Source organism: Octodon degus, unplaced genomic scaffold (genome assembly GCF_000260255.1).
Source record: "Octodon degus isolate 3935 unplaced genomic scaffold, OctDeg1.0 scaffold00034, whole genome shotgun sequence".
NCBI classification, from domain to species: domain Eukaryota; kingdom Metazoa; phylum Chordata; class Mammalia; order Rodentia; family Octodontidae; genus Octodon; species Octodon degus.
This window is the reverse complement of record NW_004524610.1, coordinates 947,161-972,290: the sequence shown is the minus strand read 5'-3', so window position 1 is coordinate 972,290 and position 25,130 is coordinate 947,161. Positions and strand designations below refer to the sequence as shown.

Here is a 25,130-nt window from a genome sequence, read left to right as displayed (position 1 = left end):
CTCCAGGGCGCTGGCACGGAGCTCGCGCTTCTGCCCCTCCTCGTCGTCATCCTCGTCGTCGTCATAGCTGATAGTGAACTCGGCCGACGGGGGCCTGGTCGGCGCGTGCGTGGCCGGCCTCCAGCAGCCTGGCAGGGGCAGAGCGGATTAAGGGGCTGCGCGCGGGATCCCGGGAAGCGCGGGGCGCAGCGCGGGCCGGCCAGAGGCTGTTCCCGAGGAAGCTGCGCGGCGCTGGGAGGAGGCGAGCGGCGGCCGCAGCCTGGCCTTCGGAGGCAGGGCGGACCGGCGCAGCCGCCGCCCGCCTTCAGCCAGCCCGCCGCAGTCTCCGCCTCTGCAAGTTCATTTCCAAAACGCGAAGGCCCGCAGGCAGCCACGGTGGAAGCTGTGCGGTGGGGCGCAGGCGCGGGGCTCACCCTCCCGTCCCCCCGCCCCAGGCGGCGCGCAGCCATTGGTAGCCCCCGCGCAGCGCTGGCGGCTGGAGCGCGGCGCGTCGTTTTAGCTCTGTTCCGCTGTTGGGGTTGCAGCCCGGGTGTCGCCTGCAGGGTCAGTGCCCAGGGCCGGCGCCCCCGATGGCGAGCGGCAGGCAGGGTGAAGCTGCAGGGGACGACCGCACCTACCTGTTTTCCGAGGCTCCGGAGACAAGTACGGATTTTCCGCCTTCTTCTTCCTGTCAAGACCAAAGCCTGAATGTTGAACCAGCTGTGCTGCCCGCACTGACGACACGCGAGACACGCACGACACGCGTGGCACACGACACCGGGATTGCGGGCTGCGCCAGGGAGCTGGGACAAGGGCCAGGTGTGTTTACCGCAGGATGGCGCGGCCGCCCACCGCTGCTTGTGGGTCCTGCCAGGGCCTCACACCCCGGGGTCTCTGCGGTGTCGCTCCTGTCTAAAAGCTCGGAGGGCTTGAGAAGGCATCAAGCCAAAGCCCCAAGCTTTCCTCAGGAGCGGCTGCCAGAGCCCTAGGAACAGTCAGAAGCAGGTCTTCACCCTAACTACCTGACACCTACCATTAGGAGTTCTGAAACTGTTTAAAATGGAAAAAGAAAATTTCACGTTTCATGTTTCACGTTTCCTGCTTAAAGCCAACTCCTAACTCATGACACAGTAAACTCAAGATTTGGAATTCTGTCCCATTCAGCGCTTGTTGTAGCAGACTCCTTTTCTCAACGTGGGGGCTGAGTCTTAGGGACGCCAGAGGCAGGGCTGCCCACAGCCTGACACCACTTGGAGATGGTGCACTGGCTGAGCCGTGCTGGGTTCTAAGAAATGAGTTGTTTATAAAGCAACACTGAGTAGTTTCTAGTCTACCTTTTTAAAATATAAACTAGTGTTTTCTTAAAAGACACGCTCCTTTTCTAAGCTGTTGGGGTTGCTGGTGTAATCGTGCAATGTAACAGCTGAAGTCACATACCTTCTGAAGGCAAAGACCCCCACCGCAGCCAGCAGGAGGGCTCCGAGGAGGACCGGCAGGATGGCCACAGTGGTCGCCTTCAGTCCTAGAAGGGCAAGAGCTTGCATTATAGCCTCAGCCTTGGGCAGGAGGGGTGCGCAACTCAACACTTAAGGTGGATTTAGGGGACAACAAATACACGCTGAGCACTTTCTGGTCCCAGAAGGTTAAAGAAGAGGGTTCAAAATCCTGGCCAACTTTTGGGAAAATAAAATATATCTTTGCCCCTTCCAGAGGCATTGTCCAGCTCTTAGGGCTGACCTTCACTCTGAGACTGTGACTTGGTCAGTTTCAAAGTCTGCACAAGCCAGTGCTTTAAAGCAGGAAGTCATCTCAGTGGCACTGGAGCAGCGAGTGGAAACCACGAGAGGGAGGAAAATACAAGGCCCATCGGGCAGAAGTGCGCAGTTCATGAAGTGGACAGGGGCAGCTCATGGACGGCAGTGGGGCCGTTTTATGCGGGTGAAGGTCAGAGTGACTAACCCTTCAATACCCAGCTGAGTGGCGGCGGGTCAAGGACAGCACAGATACTGACAAGGTACTGGTAGCTCCTTTTGCATCGTGTGATCAGATTAGGAGGCACTAGCAGTGCACTGTTGAATGAGAAGTCTACACCACAGAACAGTGCTGGTTATGCCGCCTCTGTCCTGTCAGAAATGACAGGTGACTGGACACAGTGGGACATGGCGAACATCTATTGTTGCTGACCAATGGTGGATGTTTCTTTTCTTAATATATTCTTATAATCTTGAAATTTTTAAAAATTTTCATTTTATATTCTCAAAAATGTTAACATTAACATATACTTTAATTCCTTGAATAGATTTTACATTTCATGTTAAAAACCTCCAATATAGCAAGGTATGAAGTGGAGTGTCTCCCTAGTACCTCTCCAGTTCTCCACAAGAACCAAATTCTACCTGCTGATGTCTGTAAAGATCCTAGAAATGTGTGTTGATCCTGCATTCCCTCCTTATACAAATGGCTATCTAGATTGGTCCACACTTTCCCATTTAAGTGGCCAGCACAACTCTGAACATTTCCTGTATTACTAAGACGTCCTTTCTTATGTGGAGCATTTCACTGTGGATGTGCCACTTTACTTTCCCACAGAACACCACCCAGCCTCTGAAGGACACTTAAGTTTGATTCTGGGCCTTCTTTCCTTGACATGTCACCCTAAGGCGCATGGACAGGCGTCCTGCTACACATAAGCAGGTACCTCCAGACCAGCTGCCCCAGCATTTATAGGATAGGCTGCTCTGGACTGTGACAGCTAGGAGGGTGCTGGTCACCCCCCGAGAAGCCAAGAAACAGCACCTGCTCCAGGTGGAGGCCCTTCCTCTTCAGGGACAGGGTTGGGCTCTGTGGGTGGCTCTCCTCTCTCGGTTGAAAGCCCGACGTCTGGACTGACTTCATGCCACGTGGTTGTCTCATCTCCTGAGAGGAAAGCGACATTGGAGCCACCAGACCACATGATGCTGTGCAAAGGAGGGCACCAGCACCGAGGGCTCCCCACTCACAGGGCCCCACCTCGCGTGACCTGGCAGCCCAGGACCTCCACCTTCAGTGCTGCCCGCTGGTGCCAGGAGCGCGGCAGGACCCGCACGTATCTGGCCACGGCGGGTGGGATGAAGTTGTTGCGCACGGGGTCCTGGCAGTTGGTGTTGCCCTGGAATACCTGCAGACAGATAGCGGCGACCTCCCTGAGGCTGCTGGCAGGAGCAGGCCCTCCCTTCAGGAAACCACCCAGGACTTGGGTGGCGCCTTTCTGCAGATACTTGGGGTACTGAACATATCTTGGGCTGCTGCTACTGTGCTCTATTTCATTTCACTGTTGGATGGAGGAACTACAATTGCTCTGTCATGCTGTTTGGCAGTGACCTTTCCATGTAAATGTGGTGCTGCTGATAGCACAGGTCAGCGGCTCCCACTGCCCACTGCCCAGCTGCAGCTCCAGTGGCAATGAGCAAGACCCACATCCACCACTGTACTGGGAGCCACTGAAGCTGAAATGGATCCTGTGTGAGAGGGCAGGATGAGGTCTCACTGCCTAAAGCAGTCAGGCTACCTCAGTCTTGAGAGAAACATCCAGCCTGGACAGTGTGGGCTATTAGTCGCTAGGCAACCTTGTGTCCTGGAGCTCTGTAAAAGTAGAAATAAAGGCTCTCACTATTGTACAAGGGTCTTGTAGCTAGCTAGGCAGATGAGCCGCCACCTAACCCAGCTCTTGGCTTATCCTCACTCCAGCTACCTTTCTCCCTGGGAATAAGGGATCACACTGAGAGACCAGTGGATCCCTCCATTTGGTGCCCCATCAGGACACTGGTACGAGGTAAGTGTGGGCAATAGGAGCACTTCCAAAGAGCGCACATAAGGGAGGGGAGTGCGCTGGTCGCAGCCACTGCTCAGCACAGGCGGGCACTGGTACCGGCACATTAGGTGTGACACTTGGGGATGGAGGCTCATTAGGGCCAGAGATGGGCCAGAGAGGGAAAGGAGCATAGAGAGAGAAACAGGTTTGAGAGGAGCCAAAAAGGAAAATGTTAGCTTGAGTTAAAAGTGGGATAGTTTCAAGAACACAGATGTTGGTAGATGTATATAAAATGTTTGGTGTTCTCTGGGTTCCTGTACTTGTGTTACTTTGTAAGACAACCACCAAGGACCTAGCATGGAGCACTGTTTTAAAATCAAGGTCCAAACAGGAGGAGGAGGGTAAGCAAAGGCACAGCAGAGAGACTTTAAACCCTCTAGCTTTACTCAATTAGATAAAAAGGAAGAAGTTTTTAAATTGTAAGCGGTTGGTTCCAGGCAGCATGTGCTGCTGGAGGAAGGGGCACAGACTGGGCTCAGGGAGGGCCGCGTGCTCCAGTCCTTGCAGACTCAGCTGGGATTTCCCTGCCCGTTGTGCATCTGTGTATCAGATCCGGCCAGAGAGGCTGGCACAAGCTGAGAGCGACAGGCCTGTGCGCCTGTCGCTAGGTGGGAGGGTCACGACTAAGGTTCACTGTGGCCTTGGTGACGGTTATGCACATTGCTGGCATCAGAAATCTGTTAGGCTCAAGAGAGGGCCTGTCTGTACACAAACGAAGTATCCAGGGGCCAGTTAGCACCCTGGACTCTCAGGGAGGGGGAATGGCAGTGAGCGAGTCCTGGGAGCACCCGTGTCATCAATGCTGATGACACAGAAAAAAATCGCAGTCGTAATTCAGTCCGCCCAAACCATTGTTCAAATCTCCTGGTACGCCTGTTGCAGTCGTAATTCAGTCCGCCCAAACCATTGTTCAAATCTCCTGGATATTCCTGTTGCTCAATTGGCCATTTACCCTTTGCAAAAATTGGAAACTATAAATAAGGGAAAGCAATTCAAGGGTTTTGGGACTCTGAACCGATTAAACAAAATCGCCCTGAGATGATGTTGAGTACTGAAGAAAAAGTATTTAAAGGGCCATGAGACACAGGTGCGGATGTCTCAGTTACTGCTCAGCACCCTGGCCTGAAGCCCGGCCTCTGGAGGTGGCCACTACAGATGCACAAGGGTGGGCAAGGTTTCTTACCCTAGCAGAAGTGCTTAGTCGCTAACCTGGAGGGATGCAGAAGGCCATCCTGGACATTTCTCGCCTTATGTCCTTCCCTGTATACCTGTCAATCTATGGGGTCGTGACGTATTACAAGGTAGGGGAGCACTTTGGCCAGTCCTAACTCCCTGGTGATCATCAGATGTTGCAATAAGGTTTCCCCCACTCAAGGGCTTAGTGAAAATAATCGAAGGAGAAAAGAACCTCTTCCAGTTACTCCTGAAAGGGACCGTTTTGGCTGCTCATCCCACATTTCCAGGAGGGGCTTGCTCTCTTCTCTGACCGCATGGATGGCATCCAAGATAACTTGGGTGTCTGATGGTCCTGTTTGGGTTGATCAGTGGCCCTCACCCAGGAGCAGATAACAGCAGCTCGTACCCTGGCTGAGCAGATGATGGCGGGGCACGTAGAACACTCCAGTAGCCCTTGGAGTGCCCCAATTTTTTAACCCAAGAACAGAAGAAAACAGAAAGGATGGAGATTGCTGCAGAACTTGTGGGCAGTTAGTCACACCTGGAACTTACGGAGCAGTGTAACGGGTTGCCCAGTCCTGTAGCGATTCCTTTCTATTTTCCCCTTCTTGGAGACGGATGTAAAAGACAGAGCCAGAGGGACACCTAGCACACGTGCTGGCCGCTGTGCCTCTGTGCACTGAGGCCATGATGACGGCGCCATCGCCCCCTTAAAGCTTGGGGAGGGCATGTGGGCCCCGGAAAACTCACTTCAGCGCTAAGACAGCTGGGCTGCAGCTAGCAGCCATACAGTTAGAGCAGCAAGGAGACGCGGAGCCTCACTGCAGAGAAGTCTCCGGGGCTCGCTTGGTGCCAGCCGCCAGGATGCGGGAAATCAAAGTTCTAGTTCAGTCTACTCAAAACACTGTTAGGATCACTCCAGGCTCAGAGCACTCGGTTGTTCTTTGATAAAAAATTTTAAATTATTAGAAAAAAAATATTGGGTTAAAAAATAGGGATTGATTAGAGGAAAAACGCTTTTAAAGGGCTTTTCAAATGCAAGCGTGGATGGCCTCCAGGTAGGAGCCTCCCTTGTGAATCTAGTGGCCACATCCGGAGGCCGGGCTTCAGGCCAAGGTGCTGAGCAGTAACTGAGACATCCGCACCTGTGTCTCGTAGCCCTTTAAATGCTTTTTCTTCAATACTCAACTCCATCTCTGGGCGATTTTGTTTAATTGATTCAACCCAATCAGCATTGGGAGTTCCAAAACCCTTGAACTGTTTTCCTTTACTTAGAAATTTTCCAATTTTTGCAAAGGGAAAGGTGCTGGGCTGCCAACCTGGAGAGATGCAGGGGGCATTTGTCCCCAAGGAATAGAGCTTGGCAGCGGGCCGGAGATAAGAGTAGTTCTCTCTCCATTACAATGGACACTGGAAGACGGATTTTTACGTTTTCCCCTTAAGGTGACTGGATTGGGAGGCTGTTTCCATCCTAAAGATAAAAAGTTTGCTTTAGGTCCCACCAAATAGCTCAGCAGATTAAAGTGCCTGCAGGCAGGCCCAGGGGTTGGGGATCCCCCAGCCTACCTTGCTGGCCCCACCCTGGGGCACACTGAGACAGCAGTTGAGACTGGGTGTGGTGACCTGTAATCCCTGCTCTTGGGAGGCTGTAGACAGGAGGATCACTACAAGTCCAATCTGTGTAGTGAGACCCTGAACACCCTGTAGACCCTTCTCTAACATACAAAAGAAAAAAAAAAGTTTGCTTTCAAAAAGAAATCATATTCCTGAAGATTTATAATGGAATATTTTAAAGGATTACTTAAAATTCTTTTAATTCCTAATAAGGTTGATTTCTTGTTTTACAGCCCTAAATTACACTTGGTATAAAAACAGCTTTGATATTTTACAAACAAATACAGACAATTGGAGTACAATCTAAAAGCAGTGTGGGGCTGGAGAGATGGCTCAGTGGTCTAAAGCACCTACTTGGAACAAGCCTGGCAAAGCACAGGGACCGCGGTTCAATCCCCCAGCACCACATGCCAGCCAGCCCGCCCCCTGGTGGGCTGAGCTGGCCACACACACACACACACACACACACACACACACACAATAAATAAATGTTAAAAAAAAAATCTAAAAAAAATAAAAAATAAAAAAAATAAAAGCAGTGTGGTATAAACAATCCCTTGATTTTGACATTCCATTTAAATAATAAAAGGCCTAGTAGTGGCCTCCACAGGGGTACAGCTATGATAATTTCTTCATATGTGGGTCAACTTATCCAACAAGGATATACTGTGCCCCAAACTGTTCGGATCAACCTTTTATGATTCAGACTTTATCTGGTAATATTAATTGGCTCCATCTAGATTTTGGGCTAATTTCTCTGGTGTTATTGGCTGCCATTATCATGCAAATAAGTTAAATTAATTTGTTTTTTTCACAGACAGGTCACATCAGGTTATGGGAGGCTATGGATGGCTTGCTCTTCCAGAACACAGGACACGGGTTTCTCTTCTGCATAAAGGCTGCGTTACAAGAAATCATGTGGGCATTGTAAGACCGTTCATCCACTCCAGTTAACCTCTTTTCAGACAGTGCTGTGGTCTGTGGTGTAATGCACTACATGGAAACTGCCCCTATACACACTAGTCAGGAAGATCTTTCCCATCTACTTCACACTCTCCAGGTTGTCACACAGTCACGTCACGTTCCCTGTTGGGTCACATGCACTCGCATTCTCGGTTGCCAGGACCCCTCACTGAAGGGACTGCTACTACAGACAGACCGCTGGGTGCTGCGACTGTTACTCGCTGGGGTGCTACTCAGCAGGCTTCTGCGTCTCATGCCACCTTTCATCAGAATGCTTCTGCCTTACTTAAACAGTTTCGTTTGACCAGAGCACAGGCCCAGGCAATGCTTAAATGATGTTCTTCGTGTATAACACATGTACCATCACCTGCCAGGTGTTACAACCCAGTCACCGTTGGCAGATGGACGTCCCGCACATTCCTCAATTTGGTTCTTTGTGTTGGGTCTGTGTTTCAGTGGACAGTTCTCAGGATTCGTATTTGCTACTGCCTGCACTGATGAAGCAGCTAAACATCTCACTGCTCACCGTTCTGCTGCTTTTAGGGCCCTTGGCTGCCCACGGACACTTAAGACTGACTGACAGTGGCCCGGCATGTGCAAGTGCTGTCTTCCAAAAGTCTTATAAGACTTTCCATATTTCTCTTATCACAGGGATTCCTCATAATCCTCAAGGTCAAGGAATTGTTGAACGTGCACACTGTTTTAATCAAAATTCAACTACAAAAACAAAAAGGGGAGGGGCCAGGGAGAAAGCTCAATAGAATAAGTGCTTGCCTGGAGGCATAAGGTCCTGAGTTCAATCCCTGGTACTACCAAAACAAAACAAAAGGGGGAATCTTTGCCTACGAATTCACACCTCATAATAGGCTTCAGTTGGCAGTATACACTATTAACTTTCTAAATTCTGCAACAGATGGAAGTACAATTTCTTCACATGAGAGAAAAAAGGCTAGGAGGGTCCTTTGGAGAGATCTCCATACTAGTCAAAGGAAGGGACCCAGTCTAATTCTAACCGGGGCCATAAGGTATGCTTATGTTCTCCCGAGAATGCTAAATGACCCATCTGGGTATGAGAGCATGCTGTCAGGCTGCACCATGAAGCCAAATCTGGAGAAGAAGTTAGTAGCTATGAGAGTAATTCCAACCTGGGGCCTGTGGAAGAACTGACAAAATGGGAACCTAAGGTCTAAACAGGAGATAAAATATATAAAAATAAAAGCTAAATTTTACCAGTATTAAGACAAAAAAACCAAAAATACAAAATATACATATTAATTATAGATAAAAGATTTTATTCCTTCCAAATTTTTCTCAGAAGATCTCTGCTAATTGAAAAAAAAAAATCTAAAAATTTTAATAGTTAATACAATTTAATGTGGCCGAAAATATATTTGAGGGCACTCTGATTATGTAAAGATATTGGTTTCTGTGTTCTGAGTATTTGATTATGTGTTTGTGTGCCGTTCTGTGAACAGGTATTCTTTTTTTTTTGATCATTTGTTTATAATACAATTCAGCATATAGACTTAAAAGCATGCTTTTCCCTAAGTTACCTGATGGTTTAAAAGATAAAGTTTTTCACAAAAACTTGCAATAAACTTTTCTCTTATTGGGGTCAGGGAGATGGCTCAGTAGAATAAGTGCTTTCCTAACAAGTGCAACGGCCTGAGTTCAATCCCCAGTTCCACAAAAAAAAAAAAAAAAAAAAAAGTTTTTCTCTTAAAAGATGCTTTTGGGATGAAACTAAATTAAGAAACAAAGGGTTGGGGAGATGACTCAGTAGAATAAGCGCTTGGCTGGCAAGTGCAAGGACATGAGTTCAATCCCTGGTTCTGAAAAAAAAAAAAACACACAAAAAAAAAAAACCAAAGGTTTTCACATGTGTATGGTAATTCATTATTGTTAATCTCATGCTGTATTAACTGCATTCATGGTTCTTGGTATACAGGTCTACTAAAATGTAAAACAAGAATTGCTTAGTGTAGGGCTGGCCAAATAGCTCAGTGCACTAAAGTGCCGGCTTAGGCAGACGCACAGCAGCTGGGGTTCAATCCCTGGCATGCTGTGCCGGTCCCACCCCCAGGGCATGCAGAGATGGCGACTGAGACTGGGTGTGGTGGCACGCACCTGTAATCCCAGCATTTGGGAGGCTGAAAACAGGATCACTATGAGTCCGAACTATGTGGTGAGACCATGTAGACCCTGTCCTACATGTTAAAAAAAAAACCTTAGCATGATGACTTATCTCTCAGACTCAAACCTCTGCCTTTAACAAAAAATTTGTGATGCATATCTCATTTAACAATGACTAATTAGTTGAAAATTCTTAGGTATTAGATCGAGATGATTGGTTAAAAGTGTTATGTTGGGCCAGTGAAATAGCAGAATGAACTAAGTGTTTGCTTAGGCAAGTGAAGTGACTGAGGTTTGATCCTTGGCACCACATGCTGCACAGGCCCCTCCCCCAAGGCTCACTGAGCTGGCCACCAAGATCAGGCTTGGTGGCACAAGCCTGTAATCCCAGCACTGGGGAGGCTGATAACAGGAGGATCTCTACTAGTCTGAGCTGCATAGTGAGACTCTGTGCCAAATACATTAAAAGAGGGGTTATGCTATGTCAAAACGAAAATTTAAGTATGTCACAAAATGTCATATTGTCTTGCTACAATAGTGTATATGGTTTTGATTTCTAAATTTCTGTATAAAAATATGTAATTATTGTCTCTTGACATTCTATAAGGATTTAAATATTAGAATATCCATGGTTATTAGAAAATAATAGTTTTATATTCAAATGTGTTTGATATTCAGATAGATGGTAATGTTAAGCTTACTGCCTCTGTAACAGGGTAGTGTTATTAAGCTTTTCTTCTGGATGTTTAACAACTAAAGTTTGGAGACCAAAAATTAGAGCGATACATGGGCTCAGAGGATAGCCAATATTTTGGCCCTAGCCCTTCGAGGTCAATGAGGACTCCTGACATAAGAGAACCTCTGCTGTGAATCCTGTAACTCAGTTGAGTCCCTCATTTTCTGATCAAGGAGATTATGGGACCACAGAGGAGTGATCAAAAATATATCATGTGCCTAAAGAGAGTTACCTGGAGAGAAAAAATCTCTTAAGCATTCACAGAAAGCAAATTGGTCAAGCAATAGCCATGACTCACCCAGATGGCTAACAATGACAGAAGATCTGAGAGGTGTTGTATATGGTTCCAAGATAAATCCTAAGTAGATTAACTGAGCTTGTCAGATAGCAGAAGTTAAATTTGCATTTATACAGGTCTTGCTTTAACTTGGTCTTAACCATCTAGCAGAAAGGTATAACCACGAGATGTGAAAAGTAATGCCATTGTGTGTGTGTGTGTGTGTGTGTGTGTGGTACTGGGAGTTGGATCCAGGGCTTTGGCATGAGTCCTTTCTAAAATGTCTTTACTGTGAGACAAGGTCTGGCTAAGTCTGAAAGTTGACCAGGCTGGCCTCGATCTTGCCATCCTCCCGCCTCTGCATTTCAGACTGCCGGACTGCAGGCACAGGCCGCATGCCCAGCTGTTAAGGATTTGTCAGCCCGTTCACGTTCTGGGGCACACAGGGAACATGCTGGAGAAGGCACTGCAACATGAGTGCAGGCGCAGAGCCCTGCGAGCCCACCAGCAGCTCTCAGCTCTGCAGAGCCGCTCTTACCTTCTCCTTGCCACCCGCGAGTCCTTTGTAGATCCTCCACCGAGAGCTGTTCTTGAAGTTCACCACAAAACTCTTGACATAGAAGTTGAAATTTGGCTGTGTGGATCCTGTGGTCCTAATTCCTTGTGAGAAAATGTCATTTATTGGTTAGTTCTAAAAGTAGTTATGCATAATGTAACTTTTTTTTTTTTTTTTTTTTTTTTTTTGTGGAACCGGGGATTGAACTCAGGCCCATGCACTTGCCGGGGAAGCACTTATTCCACTGAGCCATCTCCCTGGCCCCTATAATGTAACTTAGAATTTTGGGTTTCTTCTCCCGATCTCCTGGCCGGCCAGCTGCCTGCAGAGGCCGCCCGCACCTGTGCGTCAGCCTGGACCAGGCCCCTGCACAGCCGCAGTGGACGAGGCTTGCAGCACATTTGAAAGATGTCATAAACTCAGGGACACCTCACGCTCGGGAAAGCACCGGTCCTCGCCTGAGTACCTGTTATCTTCTTTTCAACCCCCAGGTCTATCTCCAGCCATTGTTGCTGTTTGTGGCCGCCACTGTCGCCTGCCGCCCATGATGGGCCTTGCTCCTGCAGCTGGGCTTGGCCAGGAGACCAGGGAGAGAGCTGTCCAGTGTCGCTGATGCCCTGCCAGGAGGAAGAGGCCCGGAACTGCACGTGGGAGTCAGCACTCAGGGCTCTGCCGCAGTCTAGAACAGAGGGCAGGAAAGCACGCTGAGCCGAGCGCTCAGCTCCCGGGAAGGAGTAGCAGACTGCCGTGGCCGATTCGGAGCCAGCGCCTGACCCGGCCCCTAGCGCCTGACTGAGCAGCACTGCCAGCCACAGGCTCGTCTGCAGCTCCACGTTGGGTCCGTGGCTGTGTTCTGTCCCAAGACCTCTGGCGTCTCTGTCCCCAGCACAGATCCTCTTTTTCCAGCTTCTTAACTGACCCTGACTTCAGCACAGCACAGCTGGTCTCACAGGACTGCAGTGACCCTGACCCCAAGAAAAGTCAGTGGGGTGCTCGCCATCTGCCCCTGAAAATCAGGTGCGACCAGGCTGCAGATGAGGCCTGTCGGGCACGGGGGCGCATACCTCGCATCCGGCCCTCCGGAGCAGGAGCATCGCTAGCTCGAGCCCGGCACGTGCAGTGCACTGAGATACTGTCTCAAAATTAATAATAAAAATGTTGATGAGATGATAAGGCTGGGGAGGTAGCTGAGGGCGGAGACCTGGACTGAATCCCCAGCGCAGTGAGGAGAGAGGGGACAGGAAGATCTACGCCGACGTCACTTCCGAGCCGTAACTTGGCCCGTGTCCCGGGCAATGTGGGAACAGCAAATAAAGACCACACCTTTCTCCCTGGCAAGAAGACATGTTGTCTCCCACAAAATATCTTGCTTTATGCTGAGGAAAAGTAGTTCCACAGACTTTATCTCACAGTGGAAAAGCTAACAAGCTCTTGCTGTTGCTGATTACTTTAGGGGGCCTGTACTGACCTCCTGCAAGATAGCCACGAACCAAATGCTAATGCAGAGATTCTCCTACATTTGAACGGGAGAACTTCATTCTAAGTGTTCCTTCACTTTTCTTTGTTTCTGGCACGGGTTTGAGAGAGGACACATAATAGTATGAGGTGTGATTGGAAAATATGATGAATGTTAAATTTATTTATTTATTTATTTATGTGTGTGTGTGTGTGTGTGTGTGTGGCCCGCTCGGCCCACCAGGGGGCGGGGCGGGCTGGCATGTGGTGCTGGGGATTGAACCGCGGTCCCTGCGTTTTGATTTAGCTTAGCTTGTTCTAAGTAGGTGCTTTAGACCACTGAGCCATCTCGCCAGCCCTGAATGTTAAATTTAGAAAAACTGACAGTGAAAGCCACACTGCCGAGACCCTCCCGCCCCGCCTGGCTTCGGCTGCCCGTGCCCTCGTCCTTGCCCCGACCTGCAGCAGCTCGGGGCTTCTCTCCTCACTGTGCAGCTGCACTGGTGAGGCGGCCTTGATGCCCTGAGTACACTCAAAACACGCTCCTCTGTGGTCATGTGACTTTGGAGAAGATGGACTAGCACAGTGAGGTGGCCACTGAGGTGGACAAGGCTGGGGCGTCACGTTGCCGTGAGCTCACTGGCTGGCACTTGGCAGCAGCTTGCGACATGTTTGTGATCATATCTCACAAAGACACTCGAGGAGTGAGCACTCCATAAGCACAAGAACGCTTCAGATGTGGCGAGGGCAGAGGCGTACTAGAAGTGAGGGCAGTTCCCAGGGACGCGAGGCGCTGTGTCTGCTGTAATGGCTTAGGGCGTGGGACTGCAGTAGCAGCCCAGGCTGGCCTGCAGCGCAGGAGCCTTCCTGCCTCAGCCTCCCGAGTGCTGGGGTCACAGGCATGGGCCACCAGGCCCAGCTCATATGTTTTGAATTAATTATTTTTGGTAAGGGTCTCACTGTGTAGCTCAGACTTGCCGTGATCCTTCTGTTTTCCACCTCCCTACTGCTGGGATTACATGTATTTTGAATTTAAATTTAAACAGGCACCGTATTTTTCTATTACTCTTTGTATAGAAAGACACTGTCTGCTCAATGCTGCTGAGACTTATTTTCTTGAATATTTTTAAGTCACAGAAGATTTGGTGCCTCATGACCTCAGGAAAGCATAATATTTATAATATATAATAATCTTTGGATTTGCAAAACTAGCTACCACTGAAGGCTGCAAGGACTACACCTTTAGAGAAAGCAGTTCCTTACCATTGTCCAAGGTGAACAGGAACCGCTTTCTGGACAGGGAGCCACTGCAAAGATAAAGACAGCGGGAGGAGTGAGCCAGGCTCGAGGGGCCCGCCAGCGTGCTGCGGGATCCAGGCCGGGCCACCCTTCCTGTCCAGTCCATCTGCCACACTGGAGGGAAGGAGCTGCAGGGGGGCGGCCCCAGCAGCAAGCTGGTCCTAGTCAGCAGCGCCAGCTCTGAGGCAGAGAGGTCACAGCCTGGAGTGCCCTGCCCCGCTGTTGCCTGCCATTTCCACGCACACGCATGGTCACAGGCCAGGCCACAGGAGGGGGCAGTAGCCCCAGGCCTACCCCACAGCCCTCTCCTCCCTGACAGCCTGCCCCTGGGTCCCTGCCAGGTGCTTCCTGGGCCTTTCTCTGTGGGGAGCAGGCCTGGCAAGGCCATCCCTGCCCTTCGCTGGTGAGAAGCGAGGGGCCAGAATGGGGGTGTGGCACCCTGGGGCGTGCCTGCCGCACAGAACCCACTGTACCCAACAGCAGAGGAAAAGGCAGAGGAGCAGAGTCATGCTGGGTTTATGTCTTCATGTGAGAGGGCTGTGTTTCATTGTTTGTGTCCGAATTATATGCTGCTTGGGCACAGTGGAGAGACAGAGACAAATCCAAAACAGAGACAGAGAGAGCATTCTCAAACATGAAATTCACGAGGAAGCCAGCGAATCTGTCCCAGAACTTGAGCACCCTTCCAGCCAGCCACAAGCGCTCTGAGAGGCGTGGGCTCTAAAATGCTTGGCAAGGTTTTCCCTTCTGTTCCTCTTCTACTCCTAAGGCAGAGACTGTACACCTTGGGGTTCAAAGGAAGATCCCGGCATCCTGGCATCCCACGAACACCAGCAGCCACCACCGGTCACCTGAGCACGCTGACCCTGGTCTGCCCCACTGCCGTAAGGGCCCAGCGTCATCTGCAGCATCTGGGTGCCAGTCTCCCATCCCGCTGAGGCAGACAGCCCACGTCCCCTGCTGCAGGGCAGTGATGGCTTCACTAGCTTTCACAGCTGACCCAGCCGTCACAGGAGGAGAGGCCCGTAGGCTGTACCCCCGCAGCGCCATTCGCTTCCCCCACCAGCTGCAAGTACTGTGCTCGCCCGCTCTGAGGGTGCTGAGGGGAACAGCGCCCGTGGCAGAAGATCCCAGGAGGGCATCTCTAAGCTACGTCCGTCCTTTCACAAGGACAGCAGAATCGCTGGGATTGCAAGCTGCCTCTCTCCCTGTGCCCGACCCACCCCACCCTGCTCTGCACTGACCAGCTGGGGCACCCTAAGGACTCTGGTGTTCGCTGCAGGACCTGTGTGCTTTTCCTGTGTGGGACACAGGTTCAGTAACCACAGACAATGAGTGAAGCCAGCAACCCCCATACTCTGATCTAAGTAAAAGAAGGAAGAGAAAAATTATCGCCTAACTTTCTCAAGCGGACACTGGACCACCCTATCTGTGCTCACTTGGCATACTTGTCAGCTCTCCTCATGCTGGACAAAATACCTGACATGCCCAACTTGCAGGGGAAAAGGCTTTTAACCTGCTCCCGGCTTGGGGGATCAGTCCACGGTGGGCCAGCTCAGGCAGGAACACTGAGGTGGGTGGGCCTATGGAGCAGCACTGCCCAGCAGGGGAGGGGGCAGGAAGCACAGCAGGGGAGAGTCACAGCTCAGAGGACCCAGGAGCCACGTCCTAACCACACCTCTGGCTGTGAACACGAGTGGACTGACCCAGGATATGCCTCTTCAGGACAGGTGGAATCCAGTCCAGCTGACAGGTAAGGTACCTGGCTCCCAGAGACAGCTCCACCTGCAGCGTGGCTCTCACCAGATAAGGACGGTTCTAGTCCAGCACAGCACTGGAACAGTAAGACATGACAGGAGGGGCTGCAGGCCGACAGCAGGGCTGGGGAGAAGGTCACGCTTCTGGTGATGGGTGGGTGACAGCACACAGGCTGGCTTTTTCCCATTTTCAGATTCCAAAATGCCTGCGGCCTGCCTTTGTTTCTCCCTGGCAAGAGGGTCCAGTAGAGACCAAGGAGCTGAGCAGCTCACCCACGTGCACGGGCATCCGTACCGTGTGGCCCTCTCCCAGTCCCGTGCAGCTTGGGCTTTCTGACTTCCATGCTCCTGAAATCTGGATGGATGGGAAGCCTGGGCTGAGACAGTCATGGAAGCCAGCATGCTTTCCTTTCATGAAGCAAAAGGACAAGGTGACATCAAACCAAGAAGCTAGTGATGTTCGCAAAGCCATTGTTTTCAGTATCTTAAGTAAAATGGGAGATCACCAGAGCTTTACTGGGACGTAAAAGCAAAAAGGAATAAGCCTCTAGTCTCTGCCACCAAAGAACCTGCAAGCAGACATGCTTATCCTTGCTCCGAGGCTCTCGGCGGGCACCCCCGCCAGGCGCTGCTCTCTTGCTGTGTGGGGCCTTTGCCTGAGACCCCAGGGCTGGCCAGCGCTGAAGCGTCTGGGCTGACAGCGCTCGGCACCAGCGCTGTGGGCCTTTCTGAGGGCGAGCTCCTGGCACATGCGATACTCACTCCCTGGACAGCACCCCATTGGCCAGGCCTCCTTCGTAGCGGCTCAGCCCTCTACGCTGCAGCACACTGATGCGGCCACCCAGCTCATCTGCGATCACTCCTGCGTGGACGGCGGCTTTGCAGAGCAGGGAGGTCTGAAACACAGAAGGCACCGTTCAGCGTGTCCAGGGCAGAGCTGGCCTGCGGCCTGTGCAGTCCCCTTCCCCAAGAATGCAGGCTCGCTTTCTCACAGCAGGCAGTGGGCGGTGAAGCCTCGCAGCCGCCCGGCCCTGCCAGTCCAGGTTGCCTGCATGTCTGCAAGTAGACAGCAAGATCGCAGAGCTGGCCCCCTGACTCAGTGGGCCAGCAGCACCGCTAGGCACTGTGCAGCCATGCCTCCCAGACACAGCGGGACTTGGTGAGGGCGGAAGTTTCTCAGGGCAGCCAAACCAAGCGGCAACAAGTGGCCCGGGACACGAAGTGGCACACCAGAGGCCTCCTCCACTCGTGCGATCCAGGGCCAGCACCAGGCTGCTCCGGGCTGCCCGCTTGGTGGCCTTCTCAGCTGGCTCTGGTGTGGGACACAGGCTGGCTGTGGTGACTGTGGTCCTCCTCTGTGGGATGCTGAGGCCTCCGGGTCCCTGGGAGTGTGGGTATGAGGAGGGGGTGCAGCGCGTGATGGGCCGAACCCATTTCCTGCCCTTTACCTCCCCAGGTCCCTTGGGTCCCTCTGGGCCCCACCTTCTGGAGCCACACAGAATGAGACAACGCTTTTCTCTGACAGCTTTTCAGGCGCTGCCATGGGGATGTGCTTGGCCCTGAAACTCCTTCCCAAGGAGCTGCACAACTTGAGCTGCCCCGGGGGAGGCTCTAGGCGACCCGCGTCCCACTCGTGCGGCACCCTTATTCCCTTCTGCCTCAGAATGCGGCAGAGGAGCTGGGCCACTCCCAGGAGCACAGTGCTCAGGACTAGTGCTCTTCTAGGAGGCTCTTGGGTGGGGAGACTGCCTGGTGGGCTCTGAGGAAGCAAGTGGCCACAGTGGCTGTGGGCAGCTTCAGCAGAAACCCAGCAGGAAACAGGGTTTCAGGCCGCCACCCTCCAGTCACCCCGGGCTACAGGCACCAGGCGAGCTTGGAAGCATTTCCAGCCCCAGCTGAGCCTCAAGCAGACCAGAGGGTGGTACTCGTCTGCACCCTGCGCGACCCAGAGGCAGGAGCCCCGGAGCCACAGGACGCGCGGAGGAGCTGAGTCAGTAGTGCGGAAGCCTTGCGGCTGCCGCTGTATTTCCCTGCCAGGGCTGTGGAGTGCACCCACATCAGCAAGCACAGGAAAGGCAGCCACCCCAGTCCCCTGGAGACCGGCAGAGTAGCAACAAAATCTGCCACTCTTACACACAGGATGTACCAAATTAAGAAGTAAAATCTAGTATTTTGTCTCCTGTCAGAGAATTATTAATCTGTAAAATGTGTAAACCTGTTTTCCTAGTTCTTGAAGATGCATGTCAATTAGTGGTGGCAAACCTCTGGCACGTGTGCCCCAGAGGGCTGTTTGTGCTCACGGAACACTAAAAGGGCCACCATCCTGTCTGTTTCCACTAGTGTACTTTGCACAATTCTACTACCTCGCGCCAGTTTTCAAAAATGAGGATGTAAACCAAACTATTTGAAATACTGATGTAAAATTAAAAAAAAAAAAACCTCTAAAACTAATACCAGAGTCCCAGGATAGATATCTGTGAACAGAAATAGAAGAAATTTAGTTTAGAACAGTAATTTCCTGGGGACAGTGTACGTAATCCTGAGGGTCTCACTGGCCATAGAGAACGGAGTGCCGCAGGAGATGGGCTGTGTGTGCGTGGAGGGGGCATGTGGACTCGCCAGCTGGACAGCCACTATTCTGTGATGAAGAGTCACGTCCTTGCTGCCACAGATGGTGGGAGGATCAGGAAGTGAATCCTAACACAGAGATGCAAACCTGTAGCCTCTTACTAAGATGGACCTCAAGTCCAGCGACTGTGTGTTACAGGCTTTTCCTCACTGAGTGCCGCTGCAGTGGGCAATCAGGGCACCTGGGGGCAGGGGGACCCTGCGACTAGAGGTGTGGGCCCCTCCAGTTCCCCTGCCTTTGCTTCCCTAAGGCCGAGAAGCTGCTCACCCATGACTTGCAACCAGGCCAGGTAACCAGGGAAGAAGGCCTCCACAGTGGGAGTCCAAGCAAACCTTTCCTCTTATAAAGCCCACTAATCTCAGGTATTTGTTACAGTCACAGAAAACTGATTAACGTGGAATAACAATCGTAGGTGTTGGAAAAGCACATTTTATATTTCACATACAGTAAGCTAACTGCATGCTACAAATTGGAGTGAATGCCGAGAAAGTCCTGGGTTTCGTTTAATTTCAGAAAAGAGCATCGTGCTCCTGCCAGTTAAGTGATGTGCTTTACTCTGTGAGGAGATGTGCAGCCACACGCGCCCCGCTCATTGCCTTCCTCAGCACCACACGCGCCCCGCTCATTGCCTTCCTCAGCACCACACGCGCCCTGCTTGTTGCCTTCCTCAGCACCCACAGCTACTCACATCTCTGTAGCCATCGGCCGCGTTTCCAAAAATATCTCCTGCTATATCTCTACAGCCAGGTGGGCAGAATTTGCTGGAAGAATAAAGCATTTATATCCAATAAATTATACTGAAGCAAAAAGTATTACACTGTACTTAAATCTTAAAAGTATTTTCTGCCTTTTACCATACAGGCAGAAATATCTTGCTTTACAAAAAAATCAGCTATCAGAGCTGCAGAGACAGCTCAGCAGGCCAAGCACGTGCCTAGGCAGGTGCAAGTACCTGCCACCTGCCACGCGGGCCCTGCCCCGGGTGCCCTGAGCTGGCCACAAGACCAGGCATGGTGGCACACACCTGTAATCCCGGTGCTGGGCAGGCTGAGAGAGAAGGATCACTAGGAGTCTGAGCTGCACAGAGAGACCCTGCACCAAATACATATAAAAAAAAAATAAAAAATAAAATAGAATAAAATAAAATCAGACACCTGATTTGTGAACACAGATCTAAAATGTTAACCTGGAAGCAAGTTTTACACAATAATTGTTTCCTCTACTAAGAATTCTCCATAAATGCTGTTAAATAGTGACTTTCCTTGTTCACTCTGATTCTCTGATGCCTATGAAAATATTTTTAAGGTACAAGGAAAATTTCATTTATGTAGTATGTGTTCATATTTATGAAAAGAGATATTAAAATATATGACAAGGTAGGTGTTTCACAGACAGGAAGAAGACGAGAAGGAACATCCCCGGAGCGTCACGTGTGCAGCATGTGCTGCGACGTCTCCAGGCCCCACACGCCACGTCCGGTGCGGCCTGGCGGAAACCGCACGTGCAAGCTTAGCTCTTGTGGAAGCCACATTAAACAAGAGGCAAAGTTAGAAATATATTCTATTTAATTCAATATTTCCAAATTATTCTTTTCTTTTTGCCAGCCCGCCCGCCCGCCCGCCCTTTTTCCTTCCTTCCTTCCTTCCTTCCTTCCTTCCTTCCTTCCTTCCTTCCTTCCTTCCTTCCTTTGGCAGGGTCTTGCTATGTAGTTCAGGCTGGCTTTGAACTCATGGTGATCCTCCTGCCTCAGCCTCCCTAGTGCCACCGAGATTAATTCTATTCGTTTCTGCATGCAGTGAACACGAACGCATCAGTGACCCCTGCCAGCCTCCTGTGGTCTCCGGACCTGGGATGTGTCTTCCACCTATATCATATCTCAGTTTGGGCACACCACAGGTTGTCTTCAGTAGCTACATGTTGCCAGTGGTTACTGGATTGCATAGTACTAATCTATGTAAGTTGTAAATTATTCTGAGATTCTAAAAAGGTGTATTTTTAACTGAGGGTTCAAGCCAGGTGTGGTGGCTCATGCTTGAAATCCTAGCACTTGGGAAGCTGGGGTAGGAGGACTACTTCGAGTTCGAGACCAGCCTGGGCTACAAAGTAAGCTCAAGGGCTGGGGAGATAGCTCAGAATAAACGCCTGCCTAGCAAGCTCAGGGTCCTGAGTTCAATCCCTGGTACTGAAAAAAAAAAAAAGTAAGCTCCAGGCCAGCCTGAACTGACAGCGAGATCCAATCTCATACACACCCCACACTTAAGGCTCAGCTTATTTGATAATCATCTTTCAAGAAATTTCCCAGAAACATCATGGAAAGCGGAGCGGCTAAAGGCGCCTTGCGCTTGGTGGGCTGACCAGGCTGTGCACTGCTGAGCCAGCTGTGTGACAGTGGGTGTCCTTGTGACGCTTACAGGACCCATTTTCTTTATCTCCTGCTCCTCCAAGCATCAGGCGGTGAGCACATGAGGAGCTATGTGCATTCGTGAAACACATAAAAAGTTCAGGGGAGCGCAGTGGCCAGGGTTCAATCCCCGGAGTGCAGGGTTGGCCCTGCCTCCCAGTGCGCCGACAGCTACTGAGGCCGGACGTGGTGGAGCGTACCTGTAATCCCAGCACTTGGGAGGCTGAAAACAGGAGAATTACTAAGAGTCTGGTCTACGTAGGGAGACCCTGGAGACCCTGTAAACCCTGTCCTAAATACAGGAAAAAAAAAAAAAAAAAAAAAGCAGCTCAGGGGCCAGAGAGAGCTCAGAGGCATGAACACCTACCTGGCAAACACAACGATTCGAGTTCGATCGCTGGCCCCACACGCATGAGGTCTCACCCTGGATTCCCCGGCGCACCATCTCAGCCCCAGATGCAGGTGTCCACCATGTAGAGGGCAAGGTGGTGCATGCCTGTAACCCTCACACTCCAGAGGCTGAGCCTGGAGGATCTCTGTGAGCTCAAGGGGGTTACATTACAAAAGTAAGCACAAGCCCAGCCCAAACTGCATAGCAAGACCCTATCTCAAAAAAAAAAAAAAAAAAGTTCAAATATCAGGGGAGTTTTCCTAGCTTTGAAGGCAAGTGCCATGTGCCCTTCTATGTATATGACAGTTTTTACAGAGTTTACTTTGTTTAAAGAGTCCTCTCCCAAACATGTTCCAGAACATCAGTTGTTTTTATTTCTTTTTCTGTTTCCTTTTGCTGACTTAGAAAATTTAATCTGCTAGTATAATAATCTAATTATACTATTATCACAACTGGTGATAAGTGTTTCATACTCATTTTCCAGTGACACAGCAGTAATCAAAAGTATGTGGTTTCAGGGTAAATCCTGAGGGGATTTGACTGACCTTGTCAGATACAAAAGTTACATTTTTAGTTACATAGATCTTGCTTTAACTTGGTCTTAACCATCCAGTTGAAAAGTATAAACACAAGTTATAAAAAGTAAAGCCAAAAAGGCTCAAGTCAACAACTTCTGACAATTACCAGTTCTGCTGATAACCCACTATTATTTTGGACTATTGGACTATATTGGGTTATTTGGCTGAATTCAAGTACCTCCGATATTTGAACTGGCTCAAGGATGAAAAGGTACTTTAATGACTTCTCCTACCACAGCTTCTCTGACAAAACAAAACAAAAAGGGGAATATAAATAAAGGACCATTTTGTTGTGAAAAAAATATGTATATACAAAAATAGGACAGATATACAGCTACTGTCTCTTAGTTCAATGAGAAGAAAGGTAATACTAATATTGTTTAGAGAAGACATCATGTCTGCATCTTGTCCTCTGACTAACCACTATGAAGACAATATGCAATGTATTAATAATTGTAACTGTCCTACAGACCTGTTTTGAAACTGTTTCATTGCTATTTTATTTTCTCATTAAAATGAATAAAAGGGGCTGGTGAGATGGCTCAGTGGTCTAAAGCACCTACTCAGAACAAGCTTAGCAAAGCACAGGGACTGCGGTTCAATCCCCCAGCACCACATGCCAGCCAGCCTGCCCCCTGGTGGGCTGAACTGGCCACACACACACACACATAAATAAAATTAAAAAAAAAAAAACCTAAAAAAATAAAATAAAATGAATAAAAAATTAAAAATTAAATTCACAAGTAAAAAATTCACAGTGCAGACTCCTACTTAGGTGCACGCCCCTCGTAGCTCATTCCCAAGAGCCAGGCAGAGCTCTGCACGCAGGACATTTTGGATTTCAGGAAGGTAGAATGGTGCCAGTGAGGTAGCGACCTTCGGGCCACACGTGAGCAGGAAAGGGTAACAGCTGCGCCAGACGGGAACTGTTGTAGCGTGTCAGCCCCTAAAGACACGCAGCCTCCTGTTAATCTAGTCCGGTTTTGCCGGCCATGGCTGAAGGCTGTGCTTTCGAAGCTCCGCCGCTCCAGAGTCCCGGGGAGGCTGTGGGCCCAAACGGTGGCTGGGCATTCACTCTGAGTGCTCAGGCGGTCTGGACCACAGCGAGATGCAGACCTGAGTGTAGCCCCTTCCTCTAGGACATAGCATGCCTGGTGGCACCCACAGTCTTGTCACCTGTGGGGTGGTGCCATGTGGCTGTAACCGCAGAGGACACTGCATGGCAATACAGGGGGAACAGGACCCCCACAGGCAGTGCTGAGTGATGACTCCTTTCACCCCTATACCTGATGCCAGCCAATGCTGGCCACCGGCAGGTGTCCAGTGTCCGAGAAAACTGCAAAGTATAGCCTTACATCCTGGGCACACTGGGTATAGCAGCTTTGTACATCCTGTTCTCGGAAGATTTTTCTTTAGTGGAAGACAGTATAACCCCTTCCTTACCCTCTTTCAGTAAGTAACTGGAAGAGTCACCCCTAAATACTGGGCAGGGAAGTGGTGACCTTAGGTTGATGGCACATGGTGACACACTGGGACTCAGGGCAGTGACTGTAGCCCAGGCGTGAATGCGAACTGTGGCTTACTTGTGAATAAATAAATTCTCCCTGGAGCACAGCCTGCTTGCACACTCACTCACGGCCATTTGCTGCCATTTAACTCCACCAGCAGAGGCCACCAGCAGTGCTGCGAAGGCCGAGCCCACAAAGAGGCCCGTTGCACTCTGCGGTCAGGGAAACCCTCAGCTAGTCCTCATCCGCTGCAGGAAAGGTTTGCAGACAAGCTCAGCACAAACAGGTGCTTTCTGGCCTTGCAGAGGAAGACAAAACGTCTAGCAGCGCGACCCACCCCGCCGGGACCCCTCAACTTACCTGAATTCTGTCTTCAAGTAATGGTTACCTCGTTCTAGACACGTTATTAAATCTATCACAAATAAAAATAGTTGAAATCAGCAGATTAGATAGAAATCAGGGAATTTATACCTAAAGATTTCTTTATAAATAAAAGCCACAATTTCTAAAGGAATTTATTCATTATCTAGTGACCTGCGCTTCCTGTTGGCCACTGCCAATGACGGCTTTGCAGTGTTGGCAAGGAGTGAACAAGAATAAACTTCTATTTCCAACAGAAGAACTGACCCTTGGTTATTCTCCACTACATACTTGCAAGTCACATGTGAAAGGCAGGATCCCTGACAAAGGAAAGCCACCTCAAAGCCACCATGGCACATGGAGAAGGCTCTAGAACCTTCTGACTCAGCCACTCAGCTGGTGGCAGCCAGGCATACCGTGGGTGTGACGGCAGAGCCTGCGGCACTGCAGCCTGGTGCTGGAGGACCGAGCTCTTACCAGCCTGGGCTCCCTGGAGTAATTTGCAGAGGGGAACCAGTGCTCCACAGGGGCGAAGCTAAGGTCCCGACACACGAGATAACCCTCGCAGCATAGCCCATTCTTGCTATGATAGATTTTCGCCTCATAAACTTTCCAAGAGTCTTGGAGCACAATGCGGGGTACCGGACACGCTGCCTGGGCGTGATGGAAAGGAACAGCTCTCCCCTCCTGGGGGTGGTAACAGCACTGGGCCAGAGAGGAGCCCACTGTACACAGCCACAGACACAGTCTACGGCTGGTATTCATGCTCCCTGCCCTTGTCCCACTCTGTGCCAGGAACTGGAGTGGCGGCATCCGGCTGGGGGCCCTGGTTGAAGGCCTCAGGCCTGGAGAAGGGAAGAGTTGGGGCAGGCCCTGGAGCACAGCGTGCACCAGAGCTGGGAGTGCAACACCAGAGATGGGACCCAGCACCCCCGCATAGGTCAGCAGAGCCATGCACCAGCGCCCCAGAAAGGCTCCACTCGGCTGAGCTCCCGAGGAGACTGTCCTCTCTTCCTTCACATCTTAACCTACATCTGAGATCACAGACCTGTCCCCGAAGGGGATGAGCTACAAGAGGAGCCCTTATGGTGAAAGACCTGTGTGAACCTTCGGCCGCACCTGGGTGGTCGCTGCTGGTGTAGGTCAGCAGGAAGCCGCGCCCAGAGACGTGTGATCCACTCTCAAAACGCATGGTGACTCGACTGGTGTTCAGCAGGAGTCTTGTGGGGACAGTCGCACCTCTGCAGTATGGACCTAGGCAGCAGAGCACACGGGGCGTGTCACAACTCGCCCCAGCAAGGGAAGCAGAGCACATGGGGCGGGTCACAGCTCCCCCCAGCACGGGCAGCAGAGCTCACGGGGCGTGTACAGCTCCCCCCAGCACGGGCAGCAGAGCTCACGGGGCGTGTACAGCTCCCCCCAGCACGGGCAGCAGAGCTCACGGGGCGGGTCACAGCTCCCCCCAGCA

The 25,130-nt window shown here is 50.7% G+C and overlaps 1 protein-coding gene across 1 annotated transcript in view; it reads right to left on the bottom strand.

Annotated features, from left to right (window-relative positions):
* Dcbld1 (discoidin, CUB and LCCL domain containing 1) overlaps positions 1–25,130 on the bottom strand; it is a 70,697-nt gene that overhangs the window by 957 nt on the left and 44,610 nt on the right. Inside the window, exons 3-14 of the mRNA XM_023714288.1 lie at positions 24,782–24,916; positions 23,663–23,714; positions 19,113–19,185; positions 16,558–16,691; positions 14,003–14,046; positions 11,751–11,963; positions 11,267–11,388; positions 2,989–3,136; positions 2,776–2,895; positions 1,417–1,501; positions 618–667; positions 1–128 (exon numbers count right to left, since the gene is read on the bottom strand). The exon at positions 1–128 is cut by the window's left edge and continues 1 nt beyond it. Coding sequence (XP_023570056.1) covers positions 1–128; positions 618–667; positions 1,417–1,501; positions 2,776–2,895; positions 2,989–3,136; positions 11,267–11,388; positions 11,751–11,963; positions 14,003–14,046; positions 16,558–16,691; positions 19,113–19,185; positions 23,663–23,714; positions 24,782–24,916 — 1,304 coding nt within the window. The remainder of the gene's footprint in view (positions 129–617; positions 668–1,416; positions 1,502–2,775; positions 2,896–2,988; positions 3,137–11,266; positions 11,389–11,750; positions 11,964–14,002; positions 14,047–16,557; positions 16,692–19,112; positions 19,186–23,662; positions 23,715–24,781; positions 24,917–25,130) is intronic.